Source organism: Ambystoma mexicanum, chromosome 9 (assembly GCF_040938575.1).
Source record: "Ambystoma mexicanum isolate Mex_15411 chromosome 9, UKY_AmexF1_1, whole genome shotgun sequence".
In the NCBI taxonomy this organism is placed as follows: Eukaryota; Metazoa; Chordata; class Amphibia; order Caudata; family Ambystomatidae; genus Ambystoma; species Ambystoma mexicanum.
This window is the reverse complement of record NC_090931.1, coordinates 1,007,862,982-1,007,875,792: the sequence shown is the minus strand read 5'-3', so window position 1 is coordinate 1,007,875,792 and position 12,811 is coordinate 1,007,862,982. Positions and strand designations below refer to the sequence as shown.

The following is a 12,811-nucleotide window of genomic DNA, read 5'->3' as shown; positions in this document are numbered from 1 at the left end:
AGAAAGTGTAGAAGCACATTCTTTTCCTCTACTCTTTCCTACAGGAAAAGGTGGAAGATATGATGAAAGGTCCACGCAAATGAGTGCATCACAATATCACTCTTTAAGAATGTATTCTGAAAACCCCAGATTCAGACAAAATGTCGAATACATTTTCCACCTGCTCTTTGAAAGTGAACTATCAACTCTATTTTATGGTGTTGCACACGCATTTAAAACAGTCTCTAACATTTTCAACATATATGCTACCCAACTGCTTAAAAAAATAAAAGACAAAGATGAAGTTTTGCAGTCAAGTATCACAAATCTCTTGGCAAACATGCATGGTTCAAAGGAATACTGGTTCCGACGTTACACTGATATACGTTGTATGCTATGGAACCTAGGCCCATTCACATGGTTTGTTATTTTAAGTTGTGCAGAGTAGACATGGGATGACTTGCACAACTTCCTACACACTTCAAACCAAAATAAATGGAATTTATATAAAAACAGGAGGACATTTCTTTTCTCTTGACCCTGCCAATGTACCAAGGTACTTTCACCATTGCTTCATTGACATGCTGCATTTTATCTACAATAAAACTACCCCTCCACACAGAGAAGTGCAACACTTCTTTTGGAGAAAAGAATATCAATCCATAGGAGCACCGCACATCTACATGCTTTTGTTGATAAAAGATGCTCCTAAATTTTCCCATGATAGTGATGCCACTGTTTTACAGTTTAATGAAAAATATATTACCTGTGACATCCCTTCCGAATACACAGATAGTGACCTACATACACAGGTCTTATGCTTCCAAAAACATAAGTGTGGCAAATATTGCCGATGTAGATATAAAAACAAAGACAAAAACTATACAAAATGTTGGTTTGGCTTCCCTATATCAGTTTAAAAAAAGGACAAGTAAATAGCTTGATGTCTTCTGTTAGACACACTGTAAAAGGCAAATCCCCTAGAAATGCATGCATCATTGGAAGTGACGAAGTATCCAAGTACACCAGTAATAACAATGTAATCATTGCCCTCTTGTGGAATGCAAACATAGACATACAATACATTGCAATCAATTCCACTGCAGTTGCAAGATATGTCACACCAAAGCTGAGAAAACAGAGCTAAAAGACCACTGGGATAACATATCATCTGACAAAAGACTATCACAAAAATTGTACAGCTTCGGTATAAAAATGCTCTCCCATAGAGAATGAGGATGCTACAAAGCTGCAAACTGTTTAACAGGTACAGTCTCATATGGCAAATCTGAACACATTCTGAACCTTGGACTAGCTTTATCCCGAAAAAAAGAGGTTTAAAATCCTACCAAGAGATAGAAAATGTAGCCACAAATAATCCCCACAGCCAGGACATTTAAAAAAAAACTATTCAATAGAAACATAATACCCAAACAGAAGGGCTGCCTTGGGAAGCATGTGTCTGTATGACATTGCACACAACTACACCTACAAAAGTAATGACACACCAAATGACACAGGTGGTAAATATTCAGTCTCAACTTGTGAAGAAAGCCTAGTGAAACTCACTAAAACCAGTCTAACTAATCATGTAAAGTTATCATTTACATCTCCACAACAAAGAGAATTGTATTACATGGCCCTACTCCAAAGTTTTTAAACCTTAGAGAAAAGAAAAATAATTATTAGGTGACTATGACTCATTTGAAGCTGCATTCAAAGCAAATGAAAGCAGTATAACAAAAGACAATTTCATACAATACAAACATATGTTGGACAATACACGCCAATAAGAGGAAGCAATTGAAGCTCAAGTGGACAAAGACACTTTTGAGGGCAGTCACCCTTCCCTCACAAGAAGCCAAGAACCACTTGGAGAACCGCTAATTCTAAATGAAGCAGAAATAGCCATGGCTGAGATAGAAAATACCACAAATCAATATAAACAATCTGAGGAAGACTTGTCAGTGCTCGAATCACAGGTAAATGATGAACAACTCACCAGTTATCTAGTAGTCACTCAAGAAATTGAACATAGTTTTAAACATGAAACTAAAACCTGTAGCTTTAGAAATTATTAACTTCTGCTCCTGTATGTAAGTGGTGAAGCTGGTTCTGGTAAAACATTCTTAATTAAAATAATCAGCAGATATCAACAAAACGTAATAAACAACAACCTTTTGGCTGTAGTAACAGCCCCTACAGGTTTAGCTGCCTACAGCCAAGGAGGTGCAACTTTGCACTGACTACTATTCCTACCCATAGAATACCAAAACCAATTAGAATGCTACAAGTTATCAGCAAAAGCTGCTACAGAAGTATGCAGAATTCTAAAACAAATGAAAGGGCTCCTGAGAGATGATGTAAGCATGGTTTCCAACCTCATGTTGGCTTAATTTTATCTCAGAATGCAAGATGTCCTACAAACCAATTATGAAGAACTGTTTGGAGGAAAACATGTTATTGTTTTCGGAGACCGCCTACAGTTAACACCAGTGAAAGGTCAACCTATTTTCAAAACATTAAGACACAAACAATGCTGCAATACCCTTGGCAGCATTGGATATGTAAATTTCTTGCAACATTTTCACTCCAGACAAGTAACTCAAAACAAGTCTGCAGACCTCGCCTATGCTAACATTTTAAAAAACATTAGAACTGGTCTGCTTACTAAAGATGCAAAATCCATCACATCTTAAATAGTAGACTAATCCATTAGCTATATGGATGAAATACAATTAACTCAGCAAAATCTAAAATGTATGTTCTTAATTTCAACCCTTGCCAGCTGTAGTCAATTCAACAAGACAATGTTGAAAAAGGAAAAGCAGGCAATAATGCATAACAGCTCCACAGACAAACTAGAAGCGCACGGCATGACACTTCCAATGTACCAGCAAGCAACAGCACGACAAAATAGCTAGAAAACTCTATCTCCAACACAACGGGACTGGAGAAAATATTGACTTTGTGTCTAAACTGAAGAGTAACTCTAAAATGTAACCTTGACGTAGAACAATGTTTAGTCAATGGAGCAATTTGTCCAGTTATTAGCTTCCAAATATATCCACATGACAATAACATTCAGTTTGTCAACATCCACTTTGACAAACTTGCAGAAGTTAAAAATATTGTCTGGACAATAGCACATTTCCTTCTTATCAAAGACATGTATGTATGCAGAGAGCAATGTTCTCTATCTCTAGCATATGCTGTCAGTATTCACAAATCACAAAGTCTAACCCTAGATCAAGCATTGATTGACATTGGCAGCACAGTCTTTAAAGAAGGTATGAGTTATGTATCGCTTTCACGTCTGTGAACACTCACTGGTCGAAACCTAGTTAACTTAGATGCAATCAAAGTCAACACTGACATGTCTGGCATCCTGGAATACAACAGGCTACAGGCACTATGCACCCCATCTAGATATGGACACTGTGCCTCCAAAAAAAAAGACAAGTTATACAAACAGTAGCTATAACAGAACTCCCAAGAATACAGCTAAAAAAACAACAACCAACTCCTTCTGCATCAAACAATACAACCACAAAACTGTTTAGCACAAAGTCAGCTGCACGTCCATCAGAAAAGAAAGACACAAATGTCTCTTCTCCAGCAAGATCTGCAGGACCATCAAACAATCCACAAACAGAACTCTCTGGTCCATTTAAATTCAGCAATACAACTAGAGTAAATTGTTATGCTAATATGACAATGAATCTTCTCTTTCAATTGCCACCAATTGTTCACAGCATTTACTTAAACAGCTCGGACCAGTTGTGTTTGCAAATGCTCGTCCTTCACAGAAATGTCACAAATAATCCTGACAACACTTACGGTGTCTCAGGTATAAGGCAAACATTGGACTACTATGCAAGAATGGTATAATTTACCATAAACACACAGGAAGATCCACAAGAATTCCTAATGTACTTACAACAAGTACTGGAAAACAAAAACATCCATGTAAATGAAATATTCCTGATTTCATACACGTGGAAACATACATGCACTCTCTGCAACCATCTTCCACAAGACCACATCCCTAATGAACGATTTGTATATGTATCCATTTCAAATTCCGAATCCATTCCATTTCATCACCTTCAGTAGAAAGTAAATCATGGCGTATTATGCTCTTTTTGCAATTCAGACAATCGTTCCACCATATAAATAAATTCACATAACCAATATCTCATAATAATGCTTCTAAGGTTAAGCTTACAGATTTCACACATGGTCAATTATCTATTGGAAAGAAAACATTCACAACAGTAGGTATAGTGTACTCCACTGGTGCCACAACCACTTCAAGGCACTACACTGCATATGTCAAAAGAATAAGTGTTTGGTTTGAATGTGATGATACCTCCGTTACCTTACATATGTTACCCGCATATTTAAAAAATGCCTAATTACAATTCCTTCAACCCAAATTTAGTCACTAAACTATAGAACAATTAACAGTTACAATATGACAGCAGGTATCTAACTACGTATATAATACTACAATAGTACTTTTCAAAGTCAATCTACTTAAGATATGCTAACAGGTATCTAACTACTTGAAAAATACCCTTAATTCCAAAATACTTCAAATACGCCATCTCAATTCTTATATGACAAAACATCTTCTAACCTCAAATGTAATTATAATACGCCAACGGGTATCTAACTACTTCAAGGATTCCCTTGATCACAACATACTTCAAACAAACATACTATCACACTTACACTCAAGAAACTGTAATCATTTTTTTTTTCAATCAAGTGTGGACTTTTTTCCCCAATGATTATTTAATGTTAAGACAACAGCAGTGTGTCCTACACTAATGCTGTACCAAACATAGTACTTATAATGTACTGTTTATGAGGGTCTAAAAAATGTATATGCAAAATTGTATATAACTACAGCTTTTAAACTATCCTGCTTAACAAATTAAACTTTTTTTCCACAGAAAATAAACCAGAGATCCCAGCTTCATAACGCTATAAGTAACCATGGCAATTATAATCAAGTACATATTCTATGAGCACTATTCTCAATTGTACTTCAATCATAAGTACCATATACATTTCAATTATATCACTCCTTCATATTAAAAACACTTTGTACTCCGACTACATTACCTACAATTACTATACACATATTATTACTATTGTGATTCTGGTCATACTCCTACTATATTACCTATAATTACTATACACAGATTAGTGGTGGTTATGGCAAGTGGACATATTCTTGGGGCCATGGTCTGCGGCTATACCCCACAAAATCTGGCAACTGGCCTCAACCATCACAATACAATTAACTATATAAAAATGCGTAACATTTACCATAAATAAAACTCACCTTGCCCCCCTGCAATCGAAATAATGTCCACCGACATCGAAATTGACCATGGACTCGGCAGCATTTCTGAATCCTTTTTTCTCCTATAAAAAGAGCTCCACATTACCTTCATTCCACTTCCCTACCATTTCTATGCCCTTTTCCAGCCACCAAATAACTCCAAATGTCTTTTCCAAGCTGTCTGTTCACGTAACTGTCAGCGAACTACCGCAGTGTCCGTGGACAGCTACGACACCTGCACAACCTTTTTCAACCTACAAAAATAGCTCCATATCATCTTTTTTCCACTCTTCCACACTTCCCAGCCCCTGTTTACACCCCCAAATAACAAAAAATATGTTTTCCAGACTTTTCTCCCACCACGCTGTCCGCAGACACCGGCACTGTCTGCAGATCCAAAATTATAGCCTTTTCCGAAAATATGATGTACCGCATGCTTTTTAGCATCCAATCTGAGGCACATCGGATCGAACAGGGAAATGAGTCTGCACACAGAATCCTGATATCACACATCTTTTTGTACCTACCTTTTGGTAATTTTAAATGAAACTATTGGATGGATTTACACCAAATTTACAAAAGCACGCTTTCTGGACCAAGCCAACACTCCTGCCGCAAATTTGGTGAAAATCCATCAAGCGGTTTGGGCTGTAGGCGTGAGCAAAATTGTTTTTCCATTCCGTCTGTGGGAAAAACACTAATTTAGGGACCCCTGCCATAACCTTGCCCATCCCTTAACAAAACCTCACCAAACTTCGGAAATTCATTCTGACAAGGGGCCATACATTTCTTTTGCAATGTTTCATGAGGATTCAGGCGGGGGAGAAGTTATAAGCCCCCCAAAAAGTGCTCTTTCTATAGGTTGAGCAACTTAACCATAAATACATGCATATATATATATATATATATATATATATATATATATATATATATATATATATATATATATATATATATACATATATATATATATATATATATATATATATATAGGAAAGTCCAGTTGAGCTAAGTCACCCATTCCAGAACACCACCAAGTAGCCATCGTTGGAAGTTCACCTGCAGTTCTGAGCCACAACAGCAAGGCATTTTGGGTATGCAAATTAGCTCAACGCAAACCTTTTTCCCCAGGAAATTGTCTTTGTCTAATAGGACAGTGCTATTTTATACATAGCTTAATCAACCCAAGACAGACATTTGCAAGGCTGCCAGGACAAGTACATACCTGTTTTCACACGTATTGGGGATCATCAGTGCGGTATAGTCCTGACAGCCTTGTGGTTGGAGCATTTGGCCATGTTTTCACAACACCAAGAAAGTTATAGTTGGTTTAAAAAGGTGGCCACTATACATGTCGTTTGGGCTCACTAACTAGGGCCTACAGCTGTGTTCACTTTGCATGTTCCATCAATAGGTTTCTTTAGGGCCCGCTTGCCATGCCCTTCTGCCGTGGCCACTCTACCTGTTCCATTTATATGTGTCCTAAGGGCCCACTAGCCATGGGTTTCAACCGTGCAACTGTCCCTGTCGCACCAATAGGTTTCTTTAGGGCCAACCTTTCTCATTCCAGCAGTACCTGAAAATGTTTCTTTTAAAAAAAACTTTTTTCTGAGGTGCGAGGTTATGCAATAGAATTACCCATAACCTGGGCTATCCCCATAAACCGCAGTTATCCGAAAATGATTGAAAAATCCAAAGCTCTTTCCCATCCACACAGGCACTCACAAAATGTCCTCCTCTCTTCCCATGGTCCCCCCCACTCTCCTCTGGTGTGCGTTTTCCTCTCCCGTTACCCCCTTTCACTCTTCAATTTGTCTTAAGCAATTTAATTCCCGATTTAATCTCCTAATGTAACCGTGAATATCTTGCAGGTTTCCTGCGCTATTTCTGCTTTTATGTGAAAATGATTGACCTCATAACTTGATCCCAACCGACCCCACCCAAATCCTCAATTTCACATGGTGTCCTCTTTCCCCCTCCCTACCTCTAGCCTGATGCCATTTCAACCTTATTCCTCCTCCAAATGACTTTTATTGAACTTTTGATTTTCAGCTAACCCTGATATAACTGTGGTGATCTCACACATCAAGCAAAAAGAGAAAAAAGGGCACCTTTTTTTAATTCTGAAAAGCCTTGCTGATGCATTGTGGGACACATACATAGCTATAATTTTGGAAGAAGGACACACCCCCTTATCTGTCCAATATTTTAACTATTGGACATAATAACACCAGACCCCTCCCAGAAATTGAGCCAACGCTTCGTGTCCAAGTTGTTTTGTACCTGGTCCAATTGCGTCCAGCATTTTTTGCTGTGCACTGCTCAGAAAGTTTGACTTTTTCTTTATGGAAAAATGAATGGGAATAGGCCGAAAACAATGTGCTATTGCTTTTGTAATAACATTTTCATTTTTTTAACACATCGTTCCAAAAATGTCCACTGTGGGGGTTCCCATTTGCAAAATATCAGCAAAACCTGTCATTCAAGTCAAAAGTTATTAGCAATTCATGCAGTCAAATAATGTAAATTATGATTTTGATAAGAAGAGTACTATTGGTACATACCTGTGAATCTGACCATTCCGATGTAGATAATCTAAGCCTTCTAGGACTTCTTTAAGTATAGTTGCAATTGATGGTTCATCAAGCACACCGTTTTTGTGTTCTCCTCGACTCACAACATGTTTTATTATATCAAGCATTGAACCTAAAAAACAAATATACGCATATATACATATATATATATATATATTTCATACTAATATAAATCATGTTTGTTGTCATTTCAAAACATTTTTGGGAAACATAGTTTTAGAAAGTAAATACTTTAATTGCACATTTCATTTACAAAGGTGTTTTTTCCTTCTTTTGTACAACTCCACGCCCACACTCTTCCTTTTCTCTTCACTGCGTCCCTCAGCTTACTTATAACAGCAACCTTAATCCTCAAACAAAACTTTCCACCTCTTCCTTCTCTTTATTTATTTACCTTGACTTTACTTCCCGTTTGACTAATTAAAAGAAAGTGCACTTCGTCATTCAAAACGTGTTATGTTAATGAAGGATAATAGTTCACATGCCCTTGATCTTTAACATTCAACTTCCCGGACATACATTCAGGCTGAAAATATGCCCCAATGCCTACAAAGGATGTTATGGAGGTATAACCTTTATGTTTGCTATATGGCCTCCCAAATGAGCTGCCCTGGTGCCAAGGATCAAGAGTCTGCACAGAAAGAAAGGAAAGACTACATGGACAGTGGCATTGTACAGAGCTTGTGTTAAGGAGTTTTTTTTCTTTTTGAACCACTTTGTCTCACTTCTTTTGAGCCCTCCGGTACCACTGATTGACTTTCTAGATTATTTTCATTGACTTTGAAGAGGAGTAGTGTGTTTCAGCCTCACTCCCCTGCTGCATTCATTTTTGTTCTGATGACATTGGCTCACCTTTTTAGGTTACCAATAGTTGAAGGGTATTGTACTAAAGGACCGAAAAAAAGGTCCGACTAGACACTGTCTGAAAAATGCATACCACCAAAGGTTCCAAAAAAGACTCTGGGGGCTGCGGGGGTTTCCCCCGCAACACCCCGCTCACCATACTGTACAGTATAATGAGCAGGGGTTGGGGGGACACCCCGCTGCACATCCGACAAAGGGAGACAAAATAAAATGGGGGCTGCGGGGGTACCTCCCGCAACACCCCGCTCACTATACTGTGTAGTATAGTGAGTGGGGAACTGCAGGGGGACACCCCCGCAGTACACCCAAGAAAAAAATAATCATTTTTTTAAAAACAGTGCTGAGGGGGTGTCCCCCGCAACACCCCGCTCACTATACTTTATAGCATAGTGAGTGGGGGTTGCGGGGGAAACCACTGCAGCTGCCTGTAAACAAATAAAAGAAAAGGACACAGCGGCACTGGTTCCCGATCACGGAAGTGAAAGGGAACTGGCGCTGCAGGGACACAGCGTGAAGAAAAGGTAAGTAGTGTTTGGTTATGTTGGGGGTGTGGGTGGGGGGGTGTTGAGGGTGTGGGTGGGGGGGTGTTGTGGGTATGTAGTGGTTTGCAGTGTATGTTCACATGGGAAATGTACAAACCTTTTTATGTGCGTACATTTGTCATGCAAACTTTTTCATCATGGACTTTTCTGTGGCGGAAAAATCAAGCAGTTCCTAGTTGGAGGCCTCTCCCATTGCTCTGGCATCTATCTTTTCCTTATGGCAGCACGCCTGACTTTCTGTGAGGTGCTGCCAGGGTTTGATCTGGGCTCCTCCTCTATGTTGTGTAGGATGCACTGTGTAGCACTGTGTAGCATATCTTCCTGCCGAGGAAGGGGATGTCTCCCCTTTTAATAAAGTGTATTTTTCCAGTGCAGCAGAAGCTGTCTTTCATGGAGTGCTATGGGGACACTGTGTCCCCTACATTTTAACAGAACGAACACTTTTTTTAAAATGTCCATGCTTCTCCAGGCAGGCTTGTGGCAGCTGATATAATGTTACCTTTTTTTCAGAAGCAACATAGCATGCTGCCTTTTAAGCTGCAGTAATGCAGGAGGTTTATTATTATTATTGTTAGGTGTCACGCAGTGGCGTAGCCACGATTGTCTAACTTGTGGGACCTAAAGCTAATGTAATTGGGCCCGACCGGGCAGTGACATAACATGTGTAAATGCCCGCACAGCAACGCCTTTCCTGGTCAGGCCCTACCATGTCTATGTCACGTGCCACATATCATTACACTCAGGAGTAGCCTGCGAATTAAGTTGTTGCTTGACCTGTGCCCACCCCCACCCATCGCACACGCTGCAGTTCATGGGCAGTTGATGGTGGCCCGAGGCATCATGGATGACCTGGTTGCAAGGTATTTTGCATGAATATACATGGGTGCTGAAAATGATCAGTGGCAGGATGCATTTTGCATGCGTGATAACTATTCAGTGATTTTTTTCTGACGTGCCTGTGCTGCGTGATGTGTTGTTGCGACATGACATGACTCTTCATCTGTGACTCTCTTTTCGCACAAAATATTTGGGGCCTTGCCAGTGCTCCAAACTGTAATTAATGCATGGGATACCCTTTGTTATAGGCGTACCCTTAATTGCCTATGCCCAGATGTCATATACACTATCACAGCACTGCCACATACATTGTGCAGTGTTTAAACAGCACATCATGTCGGAAGGGAACGCGCACTCTAGCGCCACCTCTATTTGCATTGCCTCCACAATGGGTATGTGCCCACTCTATTGGCGGGCATTCCTCTGGCTCTGAAGGAGAGGTATAAACACCCAGAACAGTTCTTTCCAAACTTGTTCAAGCCTAGCTCCCAATATGAGAAAAACTATTGTTGGTGAGCCCCCCACAAATGGCAGAACTGATTGTGTTATCTAGTAAACACAGTTAATGCCGCCCCATTTGAAACAGTCTCACCCCCCACCCTCTGAGGATATCCACCTGGCCCTTCTATGTTGGCCCTCCCCACAGGTTAAAGACCACTACCTCTGTATCCACCTGCAGGGGCCCCCGCAGGTGTCTGTTGGTGGGGTCTCGTGTGTCTGTCGACATGATGGGTTACAATCCTCCTGCCCCCACTTGGGTATTGCACTGTGCCTCAGTGTTTTCATCAGGGCAGTAACATCGACTTCCAGGGCTACTGCAATGCCGTTCGTAGCCCCAGCGGTGCGGCAAGGCAAACTTGCCTCTGGACCATACGCTGTAGGCGTGACTCGGCCAAATTCACTGCAACTACCCTTCTTGTTTAACTGCCCGTCTGGTTCAACTACCCTTCTGGTGTTGGCCTTCTCAGCCACTATGGCCCTAAGGACTCCTGTGACCACCATGGACCTGCCTGGTTCTGGCCACCTCATTGGTTACTGTAACGCCTGATGCAGTGTTGACTGAATTGAGAACCCTTGTGTTCAAATGGCGACTAGACGCGGTATCACAAGCTTTCCTGCCAGGTGATTATCTGGCATGGAGCAGTTTGTTTGGTGTGAGCTGTCACGTCCCACCAATCATCAGACACCTTGGAAGCAAAGTGCAGGTTTGCTTCTCTTTATGGGGCGTAACAGAAAATCAGGGATTAAGTTTTGGCAGAGCTCACAAGTTGGGGTCATGGATCAGATGTTATGAACTCTGGACCATGACCCTCAGTCCTCTTCCTCAAACAACACTGCGTTTTCAGCAGCAAATGGCCACTCACTCTCTGTGGGGTTTTGGGTGTGCCACAATTCTTTTTTGGCAACGTATGGAGTCTTGGCCCAACATGTCAGGATGTCTCGTTTGTCCATGTGGACTTGGGTGACATATCTGGCACAACCTGTTGGGTTATATGGTCGGAGGTCCTGCATCAGACTCTTTCACTGATGTCAGACCTCAGGATCAATAGGATTTTTCCCCATCTTGTTTTCAATGCAAGCTAGTCTTAGCCGAGTATAATTCAAGCGTTCAGTCCTCATGTTATAGCTCTCCACTGTTGAATGGTTCAGCTTATGGCCAAGGTTTTGAGGCCGTTCTCTCTACCCTCTACCCTTCTCTTCACCCCTTTTCTTCTCCCGTTTCTTTTCTTCTTCTTGTTCCTGTTCATCTCTCTACTCTGCTCATTCCCTCCTCACTGCTTCACCACCCAACTCGTTCCTTCTCTTAAACGGTCTTCACGTCTCCGTTATTCTCACCTTCCCTGATCTCATCTTTGTTTGTTCTCCCTCTTCAACTGTTCTCACTCGTGACTTCCTCCTCTGCCTTGCTCACTCACTTTCTCACTCTCTCTTCCACCTCCAAACTTTCTTGTGTTTCCCCACCTACTTCATTCTTCTCCTTCTCTCCTTGTACACTCTTTTCTCTTCCTTCTCCTACACACCTGTTTCTCCCTCATCCCTCTCTGCTCTTATCTCTCTTTCCACCACCTGTGCTCTTTGTTCTTCTTCCTCTGTGAGAAATCAATTTCCGGGGCACCAGCAGTCCAGGTGTGAATATTATTTTCTAAACCATCAATCAGCCCCACACCACTAATACACCTGAAGAGATCCAAACAGATTGGAATAACAAGCAAATTATGAACCTCGTTGTCCAATTTTGATAACTTGGGCAGAATGGCAGGCTTATCTCCAAAAGGTTGTGGGACGATGGTTAGTTGCAACAGTGAAAATGCTATCATTACCCTATGATGAAATGATAAAAGGGACTGTCCAGTCAAGATTGTAATACAAACATCTACTGGCTTCAGGGAACATCGCAGGCTTCAGCGACAAAGTTTGAGATGTGAGTTAGCTGCGGGTATCAGGCGGCAAGACAGTTCAGCGAGCGAAGCTGGATGAACGGCTGCAGGCTGGCCTACATGGCGGTCTGGGGTCAGGAATCATTGTCTCAGAGCTGATTGGTGGTTCGGTAGCACTGGTCAAGATGTCTTGATGTCTTTAAATGACGGTGGCTTGACAACTGTCAGCATTGCCATTGGTTTGATGAACTTGACTGGCTC

At 40.9% G+C, this 12,811-nt stretch overlaps 1 protein-coding gene across 2 annotated transcripts in view; it reads right to left on the bottom strand.

The window, feature by feature from the left end:
- The window catches only part of STK39 (serine/threonine kinase 39), a 2,038,823-nt gene that overhangs the window by 1,386,979 nt on the left and 639,033 nt on the right, over positions 1–12,811 (bottom strand). For both annotated transcript variants that reach the window (XM_069616263.1, XM_069616262.1), the window contains exon 4: positions 7,900–8,041. In XM_069616263.1, coding sequence (XP_069472364.1) covers positions 7,900–8,041 — 142 coding nt within the window. The remainder of the gene's footprint in view (positions 1–7,899; positions 8,042–12,811) is intronic.